This window comes from Azolla caroliniana, unplaced genomic scaffold (assembly GCF_043228905.1).
Source record: "Azolla caroliniana isolate FFs.n. ecotype wild unplaced genomic scaffold, voAzoCaro1.0.p SCAF_14, whole genome shotgun sequence".
Taxonomy (NCBI): domain Eukaryota; kingdom Viridiplantae; phylum Streptophyta; class Polypodiopsida; order Salviniales; family Salviniaceae; genus Azolla; species Azolla caroliniana.
In genome coordinates, this window is record NW_028230449.1 from 18,328,683 (window position 1) to 18,343,465 (window position 14,783).

Sequence of the window (14,783 nt, forward strand, 5' to 3'; positions counted from 1 at the left end):
CACATAAAGAGAACCCATTTTAGGAAAAGATGCCAAGAAAGGGGTTTCTTTTCTTTTCTTTTTTGTTTTTTCTTTTCCTTATGTGGCACAGTTTGGGTGGGTTGTCTGTTTGATCTCTATAATGCTGAGACACACAGACATGCCATTTGGATGACCTTGCACGGATAACACCTACATTATTCCCAACATAAGAAAAGAAAAGAATAAACCCCACCCAAAACACATGCTCTTTGCCATTCTAACTTAAAACTTTCTTTAAAAAAAAGAATTTAAAAATAAAGATTATTTTTGTTAAAAGAGAAGAGAATTCCACAGAGATTTAATGCATTAACTGGGTCTATTTTCCTATCACGGTTTTCTCTTTGAATCTTTGATTGTTTTTATTGTGATATGAGTATTTTTCTGTATCATTTCTGTGAATAATTCATAGATCAATGGTATCAATTAGTGGTTCAAATTGATTCTGGGCGTTCTTATGCGATGCTAATACATCAATAGAAGGCACCACTGATTATTCATAAGATGAACTCTAGTATTCCCCTTCAACTAACCTCTCTCTGGTAGTGTTTCAGACATCATTGAGCTATGGATGTAGAATCTCGAAAACATGAAGATAACTATAGAGTGAGTTCTCTCTCTCTCTCTGTCAATTTCTTTCTCCAATTTAAATTATCTCTCTGATGATTGTTTTAACTTCTCAAATTCTGTAATGGTATCTCTTAAAGCTAATAGAAACCAGTAATTCCATGTGGGATAGCATTTGCATTATGTGTTATTCATTCCTCTTCAAGAGTCCTTGACACTCATTCATGCACGGATACCTTGAAATAAAATGCTCGGAGAGATGAAGCATTTTATGTTTCTTTTAAAGCGTTATGTCTCTGACAGAAGCATCAAGGATGTATGCATGATTAAAGTCATTAGCATGATTTGGAGCTTTATTGTTCAGATCTGCACTAGAGACACAAAATATCTATTGCCTTTCATTGACCATGCATCATCATACACCCAAATGCTGACATGGGTGTAGTTTGCAACGATGGACACATAAAATGAAGAGATAATTAGACAATGCCCCACATAGATGGGGATGGTTCCATGAGGTTTTAGCCTATTTGTTTGCAGCATTGAAATCTTGATGGAATGAAAACTAACAACCCCCCCCCCCCCCCCCCCCTGGAATGAATGAAACTGAACTTATGAAGGCAAGTTTATTTCCCATAACAAATTCAGAGTTTATTGCCATTGAAGAGAATTGATCTTATTCATGATAGTATAGATATTGTAGGGATGCAAATGCAAAAGTATGTATAGATGGTATAGTACATATTTGTATATTTAAGCACACATGCACACGCATATTAGGATGCCATGCCAAAAGAGTAGGATTACAGGGGGGGCTCCAGATGAAATCTTGATGAAGTCCAAGTTTTGCAAGGACTTCTGAATTTACGTAACAAGAACCTAAGTTGTACACATTGCTAGCATTGCAAGGAATAATTGTGTTTATTCATTTATCCAGGCATCCTGTATACGTGATATATAGCTTAACGTGGAATGTATGTATGTATGTAAGAAATCAAATATCACTTTATGGAACCTTTTAAACATCACAAATATTTCTACAGAAAAACTCATGGAAAGCTGTGCTGACTCTAGCATATCAAAGTTTTGGGGTGGTCTATGGCGATTTGAGCACGTCACCCCTTTATGTCTACAAAAGCACATTTTATGGAAGCAAAGTTCAGCTCTCCGACACTGATGAAGAGATCCTTGGAGTTCTCTCCTTCATATTTTGGACATTCACTCTGATCCCTGCTTTGAAGTACGTCTTTATTGTGCTTAGAGCAGATGACAATGGTGAAGGTATGCTTTTCTTCCCTCCCGAAAGACAGTCTGAAAACAACAAATTTTTGTAGCTTTATTTACTTTTTTACATTCATAAGTTCAAACTGATGGGTTTTCTTATGAAGATATGTATAATATATATATGTGTGTGTGTCCTAGTAAGCCTGTTTAAAAACATATGAAGTATGAACATGAAAAGTATTTGAACGAGGCTTATTTTCTTTTGCCGGAGTCGATGTTAATAAGGTTTTTCTTCATTTACTTTAGGTGGTACCTTTGCTCTTTACTCCCTTCTATGTAGACATGCCAAAATAGGTCTTTTGCCTAATAGGCAGGCCATAGATGAGGAGTTGTCAACATATAGTCTGGAACAACATCGGATTTCACATCGGTCACACATGATCGAGAACTTATTTGAGAAGCATCAATGGCTACGTTCAGGTCTTCTAATTGTTGTCCTGCTTGGGACTTGTATGGTGATTGGCGATGGTGTTCTTACTCCCACTATCTCTGGTATTCATTTTGTATTTCAATGTAGGTATCACAAAGCTGCATCATAGTAGGAAATTTTGCCAACATTACATCTTTTTCCTTTTTCCTTTTTCAGTTCTTTCTGCAGTCTCAGGCCTTAAAGTAAAAGCTAAAGATCTCCACGAGCGTAAGTGCATTTCAATCTACTTCAATCAGCCCTTGTTATTTGGAAGGGATTTTTAATTGTTTATAACATGTCAGCAACGGATAATTTGACACACACAAATGTTCACTGGTGTATAAACACAATCTTTGATAGATGTAAAAAAGCAAAAAAGACATTTTGAGAAGGCTTGAACATGATGATGATGACACATTTTTGTTGATTTTTCTTGTAGATTATGTTGTACTCCTTGCATGTGTGATCTTGATTGGACTATTTGCACTCCAGCATCATGGGACTGAAAAGGTCGGAGCTCTGTTTGCTCCAATTGTCATAGCTTGGCTCTTTTGTATCAGCAGCATCGGTGTTTACAACATATTTCGATGGAATCCGGGTGTTTTTAAAGCCTTGTCACCGTTTTATATGTACAATTTTCTGAAAAAGACACAGATTGATGGACTCATTTCTCTTGGAGGTGTTCTTCTTTGTATCACAGGTATGATGTTCAATCAATTTGTATCTTTGAGAGGAAGAAAAATGCATACTCAAACAGAATTCATCACAAATAAGAAAGAAACAGTTTGTTTTGAATGCATAATAATCAATGCACTATTTGCAAAGCACAATGTAGTGGCTGATGGATGGAATTTAAGCTGATTTCGTAATTCATCTTTCAATGGAAGACAAGAAGGATTCTGGAATTTGGCAATTATAGATATATAAATTAGGCCAACCGTTCACAGCATATTACTTACGTTTGGTTGAATACTACTAATAAAATTCCTTGTAAATTTAGGAGAATCTTTTAAGACTGTTTGTGAAAAATATCCCAAAGCTCTTGAAAACCTTGGAAATTTGCCATCTGCAAAATCTTTTAGCCAGAATTGTTTTTCCTTGGGAACCCAGCACATTATCCTTTCATCCTTATTGCATCACAGGTGCTGAGGCAATGTATGCTGACTTAGGTCACTTTTCGCAACGCTCCATTCAGGTGCTGTCTCCTATATGATCCATTCATCTTTATTATATCTCAGGGGATACAATTTTTACAGTAGCACAAAAGGTGTCTGATAGATCATGATCATGTGCTGTGATTAATTTTCAGGTGGCTTTCACATGTGCAGTTTATCCCTGTTTAATTCTTGCATACATGGGGCAAGCAGCATTTTTGTCTCGCAACAATGGCGATATCGAACGCAGCTTTTACATGTCTATTCCAAGTAGTGATTTCCATCTGTTTGTCATATGTTTGCATTATCTTTTGCTACATATTGAAAATCATTTTTGTTGCATTCTTTTTTTTTTTAATGTTCAAAACCATAGAGCATCAAAAAACCTTAGAACATGGTTGTTGGGCTGCCAATGATTCTGTCTAGAAGTCAAAGAAGGACAAGTTCATTTCCCTTTTCTTTGAGCAAGGGCATAGTTTGACATTCTTTAAAATCTAAATTGTGATTCTCATATATCATCCTAGGTGAAGAATATCTTCCCCTTCTTTTTATCTTAGTGGATCATATAAATGTGGATATGAGGCTTTTTCATTTTTGGCTTCTATCCCTGTTTACTAAGGGCATAGCAAGGATAATTTTCATATATCATCTCGTATGAAGAGTAATGCCTTAAACTATCAGCTTGTTTCTTGCTTCAATTGCATCATTTAGTGTATGGGGATTGGGGTTTTTTTAACTTATCTAAACCATGTATGTGCAGGGCATGTGTTCTGGCCAGTCTTTCTCATCGCTACACTTGCTGCAGTTGTTGGAAGCCAAGCAGTCATCTCAGCCACATTCTCGATCATTAAACAATCTCAATCATTAGGTTGCTTCCCTCGTGTCAAGATCTTGCATACGTCCAATCACATTTGTGGGCAGATATACATACCCGAAATCAATTGGATTCTCATGGTTCTCTGTTTAGCTATCACGGTTGGATTTAGAGACACTATTATGATAGGCAATGCATATGGTGAGATATATAGCTTCATATTTCTTCTAACTAAGATCTATCAAGAAAATTTTGGGACTCGAATTTTTTGGCCTTCTAAGAGAGCCAATGTAGGAATATGCCACAAGAAAAGGGAGGGATCTCAAAACTCTATAAACCCTAATTAAGTAACCCGAAAAATTACTGGATCCTGCCTGATTTAGAAATGTAGCTTCAAGGGTTTTTCATCAATATATGATAATGTCTGATTTGAGGGAAACTAGTAGAGATTGGCACAATTCCATTTTGTGCCAATGAAGATTCTGATCCGCAACAGATTCCCACTTGTGAAAAAGGAATCTCCGGAAAATATATATTATGTCCCACCAAATGGGGGCCCACATGTCATGTATTAATGGAAAACACCTTTGAAGAGTACATTTCTAAACTATGCAAGATCCACCAGGATGTTTAATCAATTAGGGTTGAGAGAATTTTTAGATTCTCTCCTCTCATTTTTGTGGAATATGCCCCACCCAAAAGGCTGTTTAAGTTCTTTTTTTGTCATGGTATAAGGGGTCTTTATATGAATGAATGTTATTTCTCATTTTAGCTCTCACCTTTTGTGGGCACCAGGTCTTGCAGTGATCACAGTGATGTTTGTCACAACATGCCTTATGTTCTTGGTCATGATAATTGTGTGGCAGAAGAGCATTCTTATTGCTCTTGGTTTCCTCCTTTTCTTTGGGTCCATTGAGTGCCTCTACATTGCAGCCTCCTTGACCAAAGTACATGAAGGCGGTTGGGTTCCCTTGGTGCTTTCTATAATCTTCATGGCCATCATGTATATATGGCATTATGGGTTCCGAAAGAAATATGAATTCGATTTACAGAACAAAGTGTCGATGAAGTGGTTATTAACACTCGGCCCGAGCTTGGGCATAGTCCGAGTTCCCGGTATTGGGCTGATTTACACGGACTTAGTTATGGGCGTTCCGCCTATTTTCTCACACTTTGTGACCAATCTTCCGGCTTTCCATAAGATCCTAGTCTTTGTATGCATCAAGAATGTTCCGGTTCCGTATGTGCCATTCGATGAGCGTTGCCTCATTGGACGCATCGGACCCAAGGAGTTTCACATGTTCAGGTGTATCGTCCGGTATGGCTACAAAGATGTGCAAAAAGATGAAGATGATTTCGAGAACCAACTTGTGCTGAAGATCGGGGAATTCATACAAACCGAGGCCACAGAGTTCGAGGAGCTTCCGATGAACAATGATATCACTGTTGATGGTCGTTTGTCGGTTATTGGCATACCAACCCAACGTGGTATGAAGATTGTTGAACATAGTGATGGGATTGATGGCTCTTCATTGTCCCTCCCGCTTTCTTATGCGAAGTCTTCTCCACAAATGCCAAGCTTCCATGGCATAGAAGAGCATGAATCGCCTCAACATTCAATGCGATCAACACGAAAGAAAGTCCGGTTCGAGGTTCCGAATAGCCCTGATATCAACCCCGATGTGCGTGACGAGCTCATGGAGCTGGTGGAAGCCAAAGAGGCTGGTGTGGCATATATATTAGGGCACTCTTATGTGAAAGCAAAGAGGAACTCATCTCTACTAAAGAAGTTTGTTATCAATGTGGCATACAACTTCCTTAGGAACAACTGCCGTGGCCCCACGGTCGCTTTGAACATTCCTCATCCTTCAATGATAGAGGTGGGTATGATCTACTGTGTGTGATCATTGAATCATTGATGAGTACTAGTGTGAAGGGAGAGTTGGACTCTTTCTTGCTTAGCATTCTTGTTGTAAAACCTTATCCCCCAAGTTGTCTCTTGCACTTGAGGATTTTGTATAGAGAAAAAGAGGGATGCCATCACTTAATGGGTAGCCCACCTTGTGGTATGGCTAACCAATGATTGATTAAAACTGTTTTGTATACTTGGGTTACTATCATCATCATCATCGGGCATGTATACTATGATCACTCACTTTCCATGAATCCCTATAGTACTTACCTTGATTTTACTTTCCATGAACACTTCCTTAATGGGTTGTTGGAAGAAGTTACTTAATGGATGATGATTGGTACATATCTTGTTTTAAGTTAGTTTTGTGGGCGAATTTGATGATTGCATTATGAGCTTGACTTACCTTTCGAGTTTGGCAATCTATTGATTTTGCTTGATTTTGATATACGCATTGGGTTTGGGAAAAAACACATTGATTAATATTCTAAAAATGTCGATGTGGATAATTGGAACTTGAGCCGCAGTTGGAGTATTTATAGATGAAATTGCATCACCAAAACTACCATGCATCAATAGCATATAACTTCTCTTTTTTTTAAGGTATGAATTTCTTGTAAGAGTAAATCAATTTACCATTCTGAAAATCGGATATCTTGTTTCATTCAATATGGTATAATTAGGAATTGCTTCTCGAGAGAAATGTGAAAAGAAGTATGAGCCTTGGCCCCTAAGATAACATTTGGTTGGAATCTTTTCAATCTAACAATGTTAAAAAGAAACATTTGTGTTAACGTGAAATAAGTCGGAGATTTTAACATATGCACCTTTGCCATAAATGATATAATCTATTGTCTCAATGAACATAAACTTTTATCGAATAATTGGAGAGTTTTGCAACCTTTACAAATAATTAAGGAGTTTTCACAACTAGTTAAAATGTCTTCAATATTAATATATGGGGCCCAAGGAGGTGCTTCTCTTCAAGCTTGGTTTTGTCTATAACCAAACTAGTGTTTATTCTCTTACCAAGGTTGTTATTTGAGATCAAACCACCGCATGCTCTCTTCTAGAAGGAGGTTGTAGAGCTCCTCTAAGCTTCAAATGATCGAGGTAGTTCTTTTGAGAACTCTCTCTACACTTGTATTCATAGGTAAAGAATTAAGAAAGAGACTTAGTTACCAAGAAACTCACCATCACTCATTAATGACATAAAAGATCAACTATTTAATCATGATTATAAGATTAACTCAAGGGCTATAGAGGGGGAGATAACTTTGGCTTTAAAATATGTCAAAAGAAAATGCAATTGAGAAGAGTCTAAAAGTGATTTTCATACTTCTCTTACAAAAATATATTTTCACGAAGAGCATTTCACACTTGTATGAATATGATTATAAGGTTCTCTCTTTCTAATTTCTAAATGTTTTTCTCTACTTATTTACATTGTGTCCTTGGACTTAGGCCAATACCACCAGAAAGCTGCATGGAGTGTAATCTGTAGCAAATACTTAACATCTCCCCTTGACCTGATGTACGTGCACCACTTCATGTTTCTTCAACTAGGGAATTATAATTAACTTGATCAATTTTGAGAAATGATCGGGGTTGTTATGCACACATAATGTAGGTGAGGGTAGAACTCTAATATTTACATAAGTGAAAGGTATGTTCACTAATGTTAGAAAGGGACTAATGTGATTGGATAGAATGAATGATAGGTGCATGCACCGTCATGATCTTGACAACCAATGAATGGAGAGTCTTTCAGAAAGGCATATTTATTGAAGAGGTATAAATATGAGGCCTAACTACCCTCATAAGCGCATTACGTAAGAAGGTTGTTGTCTTAAGACACCGATGTTGCGGGATAGGCTTTCGTCTCGACAATCATGTTATCTCTTCCAAGGTATTAGTCATCCTAATATCCGGCAGTATGGGATGTGAGTGGTTGGTTGGCGATGTCTTGATCACAGCTCGGGGGTGGTCGGGTGGAATGGGTTCTTCTATCCAATCTATTACCTTATTTTACTTATTTTTCCTAAACAAAATATCCTTCCATTAGTTTAAAAAAAAGAAGTCATAACAACTACAACATACAAAATATTTTTTCCAAACCCATCTTGTGTAAGACAATGGCTGAGGAAACAAATCTATGTACTCCAAAGTAGAGGAAAACAGACAACTAATTTGCAAGTTATTCCATAAACAACAACAAAAGTACTTCCATTCGGAGGCAAGCCCTCATAGCCCATAGACATGAAACCATTTCAATGCTTCTTCAACATGCTCATGTTCGGCATAATTTGCAATCAACACATTCCACGTTATCCATAGACAGAAACAAAAGTTGTAGCATCCAGAGGCAAGCCCTTGCAACTCATAGATTGGAACCATTACAATGCTTTTTCATCATGCTATATCCACCAATGCAATTCCAATCAATCTACCTTTATCCAAAAAACCGAATGCTACCACAACCTTTCAAGGTAGAGAACAATGTATTCCATGCCTCTACATCTCGGTTTTGAAGGTGATCAAATACATTCTATGCTTCTTCAAGACAACCGCATTTCATATACATGCCTGTAAACACAAAAAGAATGCTTCCTCTTTCCACATCAACCATCTCGCCGGTTACCACCAAAATCCTGCACATACAACAAGATAATAAGTCAAGTTTTCTCCTCTCCTCATGAGACTATCCTTCGGGCCCCACATATCTTAATTTACTTGTTTTAGTCTATTGATTAGCAATAGATTCTTAATCGGGGGGATTGGGTTAGTGGGTGTTAAATGGGAGGGCTTCTCTAATGATGGCTTCTACAATGTGTGGTAAGGAGACAGGATGGGCTAGATTTCTTGTGGATGTGATGGGTTGACATCATGTGTGTGGTGAATGCAAGGTGGTGGTAGTGAATAGTCTTGGGGGAGGGCTAGACTCCTCGTGGAAACAACAAATTTAATTTTATGAGTGAGTGCATGTGATGGGGGAAGTAGAATGCGGACCATCAACAAACATAGATGCCACACCATTGTCTCTTTCATTTGTTTTTTACCATGTTTCTCATTCAATCTTCACTTGTGACTTGTAGTTGTTCTTTTGCTTCTTCTCAAGTTTGTTTAGATGTCATTTACACGGGTATTTGCGTCAAGAGTTGGAATTGAAAGTGAATCTCTTACTTTACTCATTTTATGCTTAACCTATCCACATTTCCATCCTTGTCAAGGTAACCTAGTAATTATGTTCAATGGATCCTTGCAACTCATGGAGAGCTTGAATATTCTTGTTCTTATATTCAACAAGGTCGTTGTTTTGGCTCAAAGCATCGGTAATACATGTAATGTAAGCATGAAAATAAGGAAATAGATAAGAAAATAAAGAGAGGAGGGGGGGGTTGTGGATTGAAGGGATCAAGATGGACCAAAGCCCTAAATGGTGCCCCATACCACTATGTATGGCTTCAAGTCATATTGAGCACTACCTTGCGCTCATCACAAGATCACAACCTCGACATGGTAATCTTCCCTCAATGTTTGTACTATGAAGTGAGCAAAGAGAAGTTAGGTAAGTCATATGAAGACCTCTTAAAAGGCTATACATGACATGTTCAACTATGAGGCCCACACATGGTGAACGAATGCCTCATTGAGCATGAAATATTACAATTGGACATGTAATAGAACATTTCAGCATGTGGGCCCCTCAATTCCAAACCATTTCATTAGAACAATAAGCCCAAGGCATAAAAGCTTGGTTTCAATGAGAAGCCCCTTGTTTGAGTCGTGACTAAGGCCACCTTGTTCTTGATTGCCTTGAGAAGCAGAAAAATATAGTCACAAACCTACTATTAGTTGTGCCATCAAAGTTAAGAGTAAAAAGTAGTCACTTGAGCTCATTGAATGGCTGAATACTAAATTAGCAGAAGGAAGGTACTCAAACTATTACAAAAAGAAAGGAAATAAAGGATGTCATGAGATAGTGAGGTTTACAAAAAGGAAAAAGGCCTAGATACAAATAAGAAACAAAGTTGCTAGTCCACGTTGTCGTGAAGATCTGTCACTATGTGCGGATCGTGAGGCGGAACCGCCGGGGTTCTAGACCGGAAGGACTCGAAGTTTTTACTACCTTTAGCGAGAAAGGATTTAAGTTAGATTGAAAGAGAGAGAGATTTAAACGCTTGACTTTGGGTCGAGAGAGATTGATATGGCGTGAGAGAGATAAAGAGAGATTAAGATTGATACTCTTGACTTTAGATTTGAAGAACAAGATTAATACATCAATTGTATAACGAATTTTCTTCTTAATATTAAATTTGATATAAAGTACAAAGCTTGCTTGCTCAAAAATCCCCAAAAAATTTACATTAATCCTTTCATCTTTTTCTTCCCCTCTTTTATAGATGCCCTCATGCATTTGAGGGTACAAGACATGCATAAAATACATGTTTGCCATTTGGTGCTCATGTATAACATGTGGTGTATGTTAACCATGTCACTCATTTTAGCTCTCATGTATGAGAATTTACATGTAAAGTTATAAGGATAAAAATATAATTCTAAGAAAATGTGTTGGCTTAGTGGTAAGCCTATTGACTCTCAACTTGGAGGTGCAAGGTTCAAATCCTTACTTCCCCTCCTTGTGTATATGTATAAATATTTACTTATTTATTTATCCATCTAGCCACCGGATGCCGGTTACTGTTCGATCGCCGGTTGTCGGATGCTGAATGCTGGTTATCGTTCGGTCGCCGGATCCCAGTTTTGGTTATCGTTCCGTCGCCGGATGCCGATTACCATCCGGTTTCATCGTCGGACGCCGGTTACGTTGCCAGTTGCCACCGGCTCCGTCGCCAGTCCGGTTTTGGTTGGCCAAAACCTTTGCAAGTAGTCAGGCCACACCCATTCATCCAATAGCTTAGTTCAAGTCACTTTGAAGTCTCTATGCTCCACACATAGACACAAAGATAATAGCTTTTGCTCTACCTTATATATGGTGAGATCCTTATTTCCTATCTATGTGGGATATCTCACAATTTTATTTTTCTCTTTGTCTTTGCAAACTTCCTTCCCACATAAGTTGACACTTAGATGTTTGTTTCTTATGTAGTAAAGTGCATCTGAAAGCTCTTCAAGACCTCCATCTTTTTGTACTAAGATATTAAATATATTTAAAATAGTATTTTCACTATTATTGTTTTATATGATTCATACTCGATTTCGTATGTTTTATGCGATTTTCACACCATTGCCAAAAATCTTCACGACAATGTAGTGCCTTTCCCCAAGCCTTGAGTTTTATAAAGAATCGTGGTATGATTTTGTGCAACAGAATAGGTTAGAGATGTGTGTTGTGTGTGTGTTTGAGAAGAGGCGAGGAGAAAGACACAAGATAGATAGAAGATAGAATACTCAAGAAGATGTATATTACAAAGGCGATTAACCGACACATTACAAAGTAGGAGGAGGGTGCTTTATATAGTCACCATCTCTCTTCATTAACTACCAAAGCTCATCGGTCATTGGGAATGTGAAAACTGATTAGTTATGTGTCATAGAATATGATTTTATGACACAAGTTAATGTGTAGAGAGTAGTGGTGTGACTTTTGACCTTTGAGTGTTCATACACTCTTAAGGTGTGGTGTGTTCACACACTAGACTAGGTTGAGCTTGATTCTCAACATGCCCCCTTAAGCTCAACTCAAGTCGGTTCCTTTCGGTTGATGTCCATGCTGGCTGGTACTTGGTTCGGACAATGTCTGGTTTGTACTCCCCCTCAAGCTAGGCAAGTCGGGGATTGCTAGTCCAAGGTCTAACATGAATTGTCGAAGCTTGTCAGCTCCTAGGGCTTTGGTGAAGATGTTGGTTGTCTGAAGATTCGCGTTGATGTGTTGAAGGTCGACATCTCCAGCCTGAATACGCTCTCCGATGAATTGAAAGTGCACCTTAATATGCTTCGTGCGCACGTGGAAAACCGGGTTCCGAACCAGATAAATATTGTACATGTTGTCGCAGTAAAGGGGAGTAGGATCCTTGATGGGAACACCCAGATCCTTTAAAATCCTCTTGAGTCATACGACTTCACATGCAACCACAGTTCTGCCCCTGTATTTAGCCTCTGTGCTTGAAAGAGTGACAATCGGTTGCTTCTTGTTACTCTGGGATATTGCACCACTACCGAGGGAGAAGGCAAATCCGAAGGTCGATTGGCGGTCAACTTTGTAGTTGACCCAATCGGCATCTATGTACCCCTCAAGTAGAATTGGTGTGGCCGATTTGTAGAGAATGCCACAATCCATTGTGCCGCTCACGTATCTTAGCACTCGCTTAGCACAATCCAAGTGAATGTCACGTGGTGTTTGCATAAATTGGCTAAGGAGACCGACCGGTGTCGTGAAGAATTTTGGCCAGAGGCGGAAACCGGGAAACATTGGCTACATCGGCGGGGTGCAGCATGTGTACGCACCCATGTACATTTAGTGTGAATATTGGGGGCGCCTTTATGGCGCCGAAGAGTAGTTAAGTCGGGACAGACAATCCCATGTAAGTCGGGATTTGTCCCACATTGTAACGCATCCCTTTCCTTGTTCTATAAAAGGAAGGGAACGCCCTTTGTGAAACAGTTGCCCGTTTTGCATTAGAGGGTATACCGTTAGGTTTAGAGTTAGGTTTTCTTCTTCTCCTTCTTCCCCTTCGTGTTTGCTTAGGGTTTGCTTTGGTTCGGCCTCCTGTGCAAGACCCCGCTCGGCGCGACGAGCTAAGAGCTCCCCGACGGCGGCTTGGCAGTTGACGACTATTGTAACCTACCTCAGTCCGGCTCGATGCCGGGAATGTATTCTTCCCTTTATATATATATATATATATACGTTTGTCTGTGTATATTCGCGTCGTTGTTGGCATCGGGTGCTTAACCTCTCCTACGTTTTTTGTACATAAGGCGTGAGTCGGTGTTAAGCACGCTCTCTCTCTCTCTCCCTTCGGGTGCTTCTGGGGTGCTTCCGGGATGCCCCAGAAACAGTGAAGCATGACTTCCTACACTCCGTCTCTCCCTAGTCCAAGACCCCCGTGGTCCCGCCTTTCTCCACGCACGCGCGTAACAACGCGACATATTTGGTGAACCCGATGTGAAAGGCAGCAAGGGAGGATGGAGTCGGAAGACGACGACCTTGCGAAGATGGTGGCTGAAGTGGTGTTGGAGTCGGCACGAGTGGTGATGAGGCGAGAAGCAGCGCAACAGGCGGTTGAGCGAGTGGTCGAAAGAGTCGGCCATTTCAACGGGGACGAAGTCCCATCTTACTTGGAAGCCTTCAATGCGGGAATGGAGGAGCGTGGCATAGACGAGGCGTTGAGGCTGGAGTTCTTCTGTCGGGTCGTGGTTGTCCAGATGCATGCGGAAATAAAGGAGCTCTGTGAGGCTCATAGTTCGTGGGAGGCCTTCGAAGAGGCGCTCCTGAAGGCATACGGAGGACGGCGGAAGAGCCGGGGACGACACGACTTTGACCAATGGGTAGCATCGGCAAAGACCCACCGGGGCACGACGAAGGCGTTCCGAGAGTTCGAGCGACGGCTTGCTCGGCTCCCAGAGCGGGAACAAGGGTTGGTGGGGGCGAACAAGGTCCTATTGTTCGTCAGGTCGATCGACCGAACGGAACGGGAGGCCATCGGGATTGAGCTCGAAGACGATGATGGAGCGAATGGGCTTACGGAGGACTGGTCGAAGGTCGGAAGGGTGTGCCAATGGCTAGACAACGAGCGAGCCGAGAAGGCTAAGAGGAAGGTACGCGACGGCGTGCCATCACAGCGGGAAGAGGCCGAATGGCAAAAAGAGTCGGTAAGGGTCGGCGTTGGGGCCAGGATTGCGGAGGCGTACGCAGCTCTCGAGGCGATGCTCGAGGAAGAGGAAAGACAGGAGCCGTAAGCCGAGACTGAGAAGACGGACTTGCGCCACGCAACGGCAGAAGATCGGTACCACGGTACCATGGGAGAGGGTGCGGAACGAAAACGCCCTCTCGATTTGCGGAGAAAGAACGGCCAAGGACGAGGCCGAGATACTGATTGCGGAACCGGAACGTTGGGACCAGCGGTTTCGGGCGTGTTAGCCCGAGACCCCGGTCGTTGGAGAAGCGAGCCAAGACGGGGCTTGCGCGATCGGTAAGAAGACAACCACCGACCACGAAGAGTCGGTGGCTACGGACGGGCGATTCTTTGTGTCTTCCCACATTTGCTCCCGAGACGATGGCAGTCGGGCCCGAGTGCCCACGTAAGTCCCAAGCGGAGGAAGGCGGTGGCGATAGACCAAGAATCACCGGCGAGACGATACGGGGAAGGAACGGACGAAAGCCCACGGACCCGATTCCGGAGATCTCGGCATTCGGGCCCGTATGCCCATGTAAGACCGAGGAGATGGATGGCAGTACTGAGGAGTCCTGGCACGATGCCAGCGAATTCGGATGGGAAACGGCCTGCGAGGAGGCCGAGGACGGCAGCGGCACGAGGAGATCGGCATTCCGATACGCGTGGAGCGTAATCCGGTCGTGGACCGTTCAATCAAAGCCGGATTCGGCATAGAGGTGCCGATACGGGAGAGGGTGCGGGACGAGCCGCCCTCTTTTTCATGGGGAGA

General features: G+C 41.1%; 1 protein-coding gene across 1 annotated transcript; it reads left to right on the plus strand.

Annotated features, from left to right (window-relative positions):
• Positions 1-291: 291 nt before the first annotated feature.
• On the plus strand, positions 292-6,351 carry LOC147855706 (potassium transporter 1-like). Its single transcript, XM_087330687.1, has 9 exons — positions 292-624; positions 1,629-1,866; positions 2,116-2,361; positions 2,456-2,506; positions 2,718-2,978; positions 3,421-3,473; positions 3,588-3,702; positions 4,193-4,447; positions 5,042-6,351. The coding sequence occupies exons 1-9, from the start codon at positions 586-588 to the stop codon at positions 6,148-6,150; spliced, it is 2,367 nt and encodes a 788-aa protein (XP_087186813.1). The 5' UTR covers positions 292-585; the 3' UTR covers positions 6,151-6,351.
• The last annotated feature ends 8,432 nt before the right edge of the window (positions 6,352-14,783 follow it).

What these genes read in the sequence shown, in the direction of transcription:
- LOC147855706 (XM_087330687.1), top strand. Translation starts at nt 586, where the DNA reads ATGGATGTAGAATCTCGAAAACATGAAGATAACTATAGA. An exon ending in AGCTAAAGATCTCCACGAGC is followed by an intron (nt 2,507 to 2,717) that starts GTAAGTGCATTT and finishes TTTTTCTTGTAG; the next exon opens with ATTATGTTGTACTCCTTGCA. An exon ending in TTTCGCAACGCTCCATTCAG is followed by an intron (nt 3,474 to 3,587) that starts GTGCTGTCTCCT and finishes ATTAATTTTCAG; the next exon opens with GTGGCTTTCACATGTGCAGT.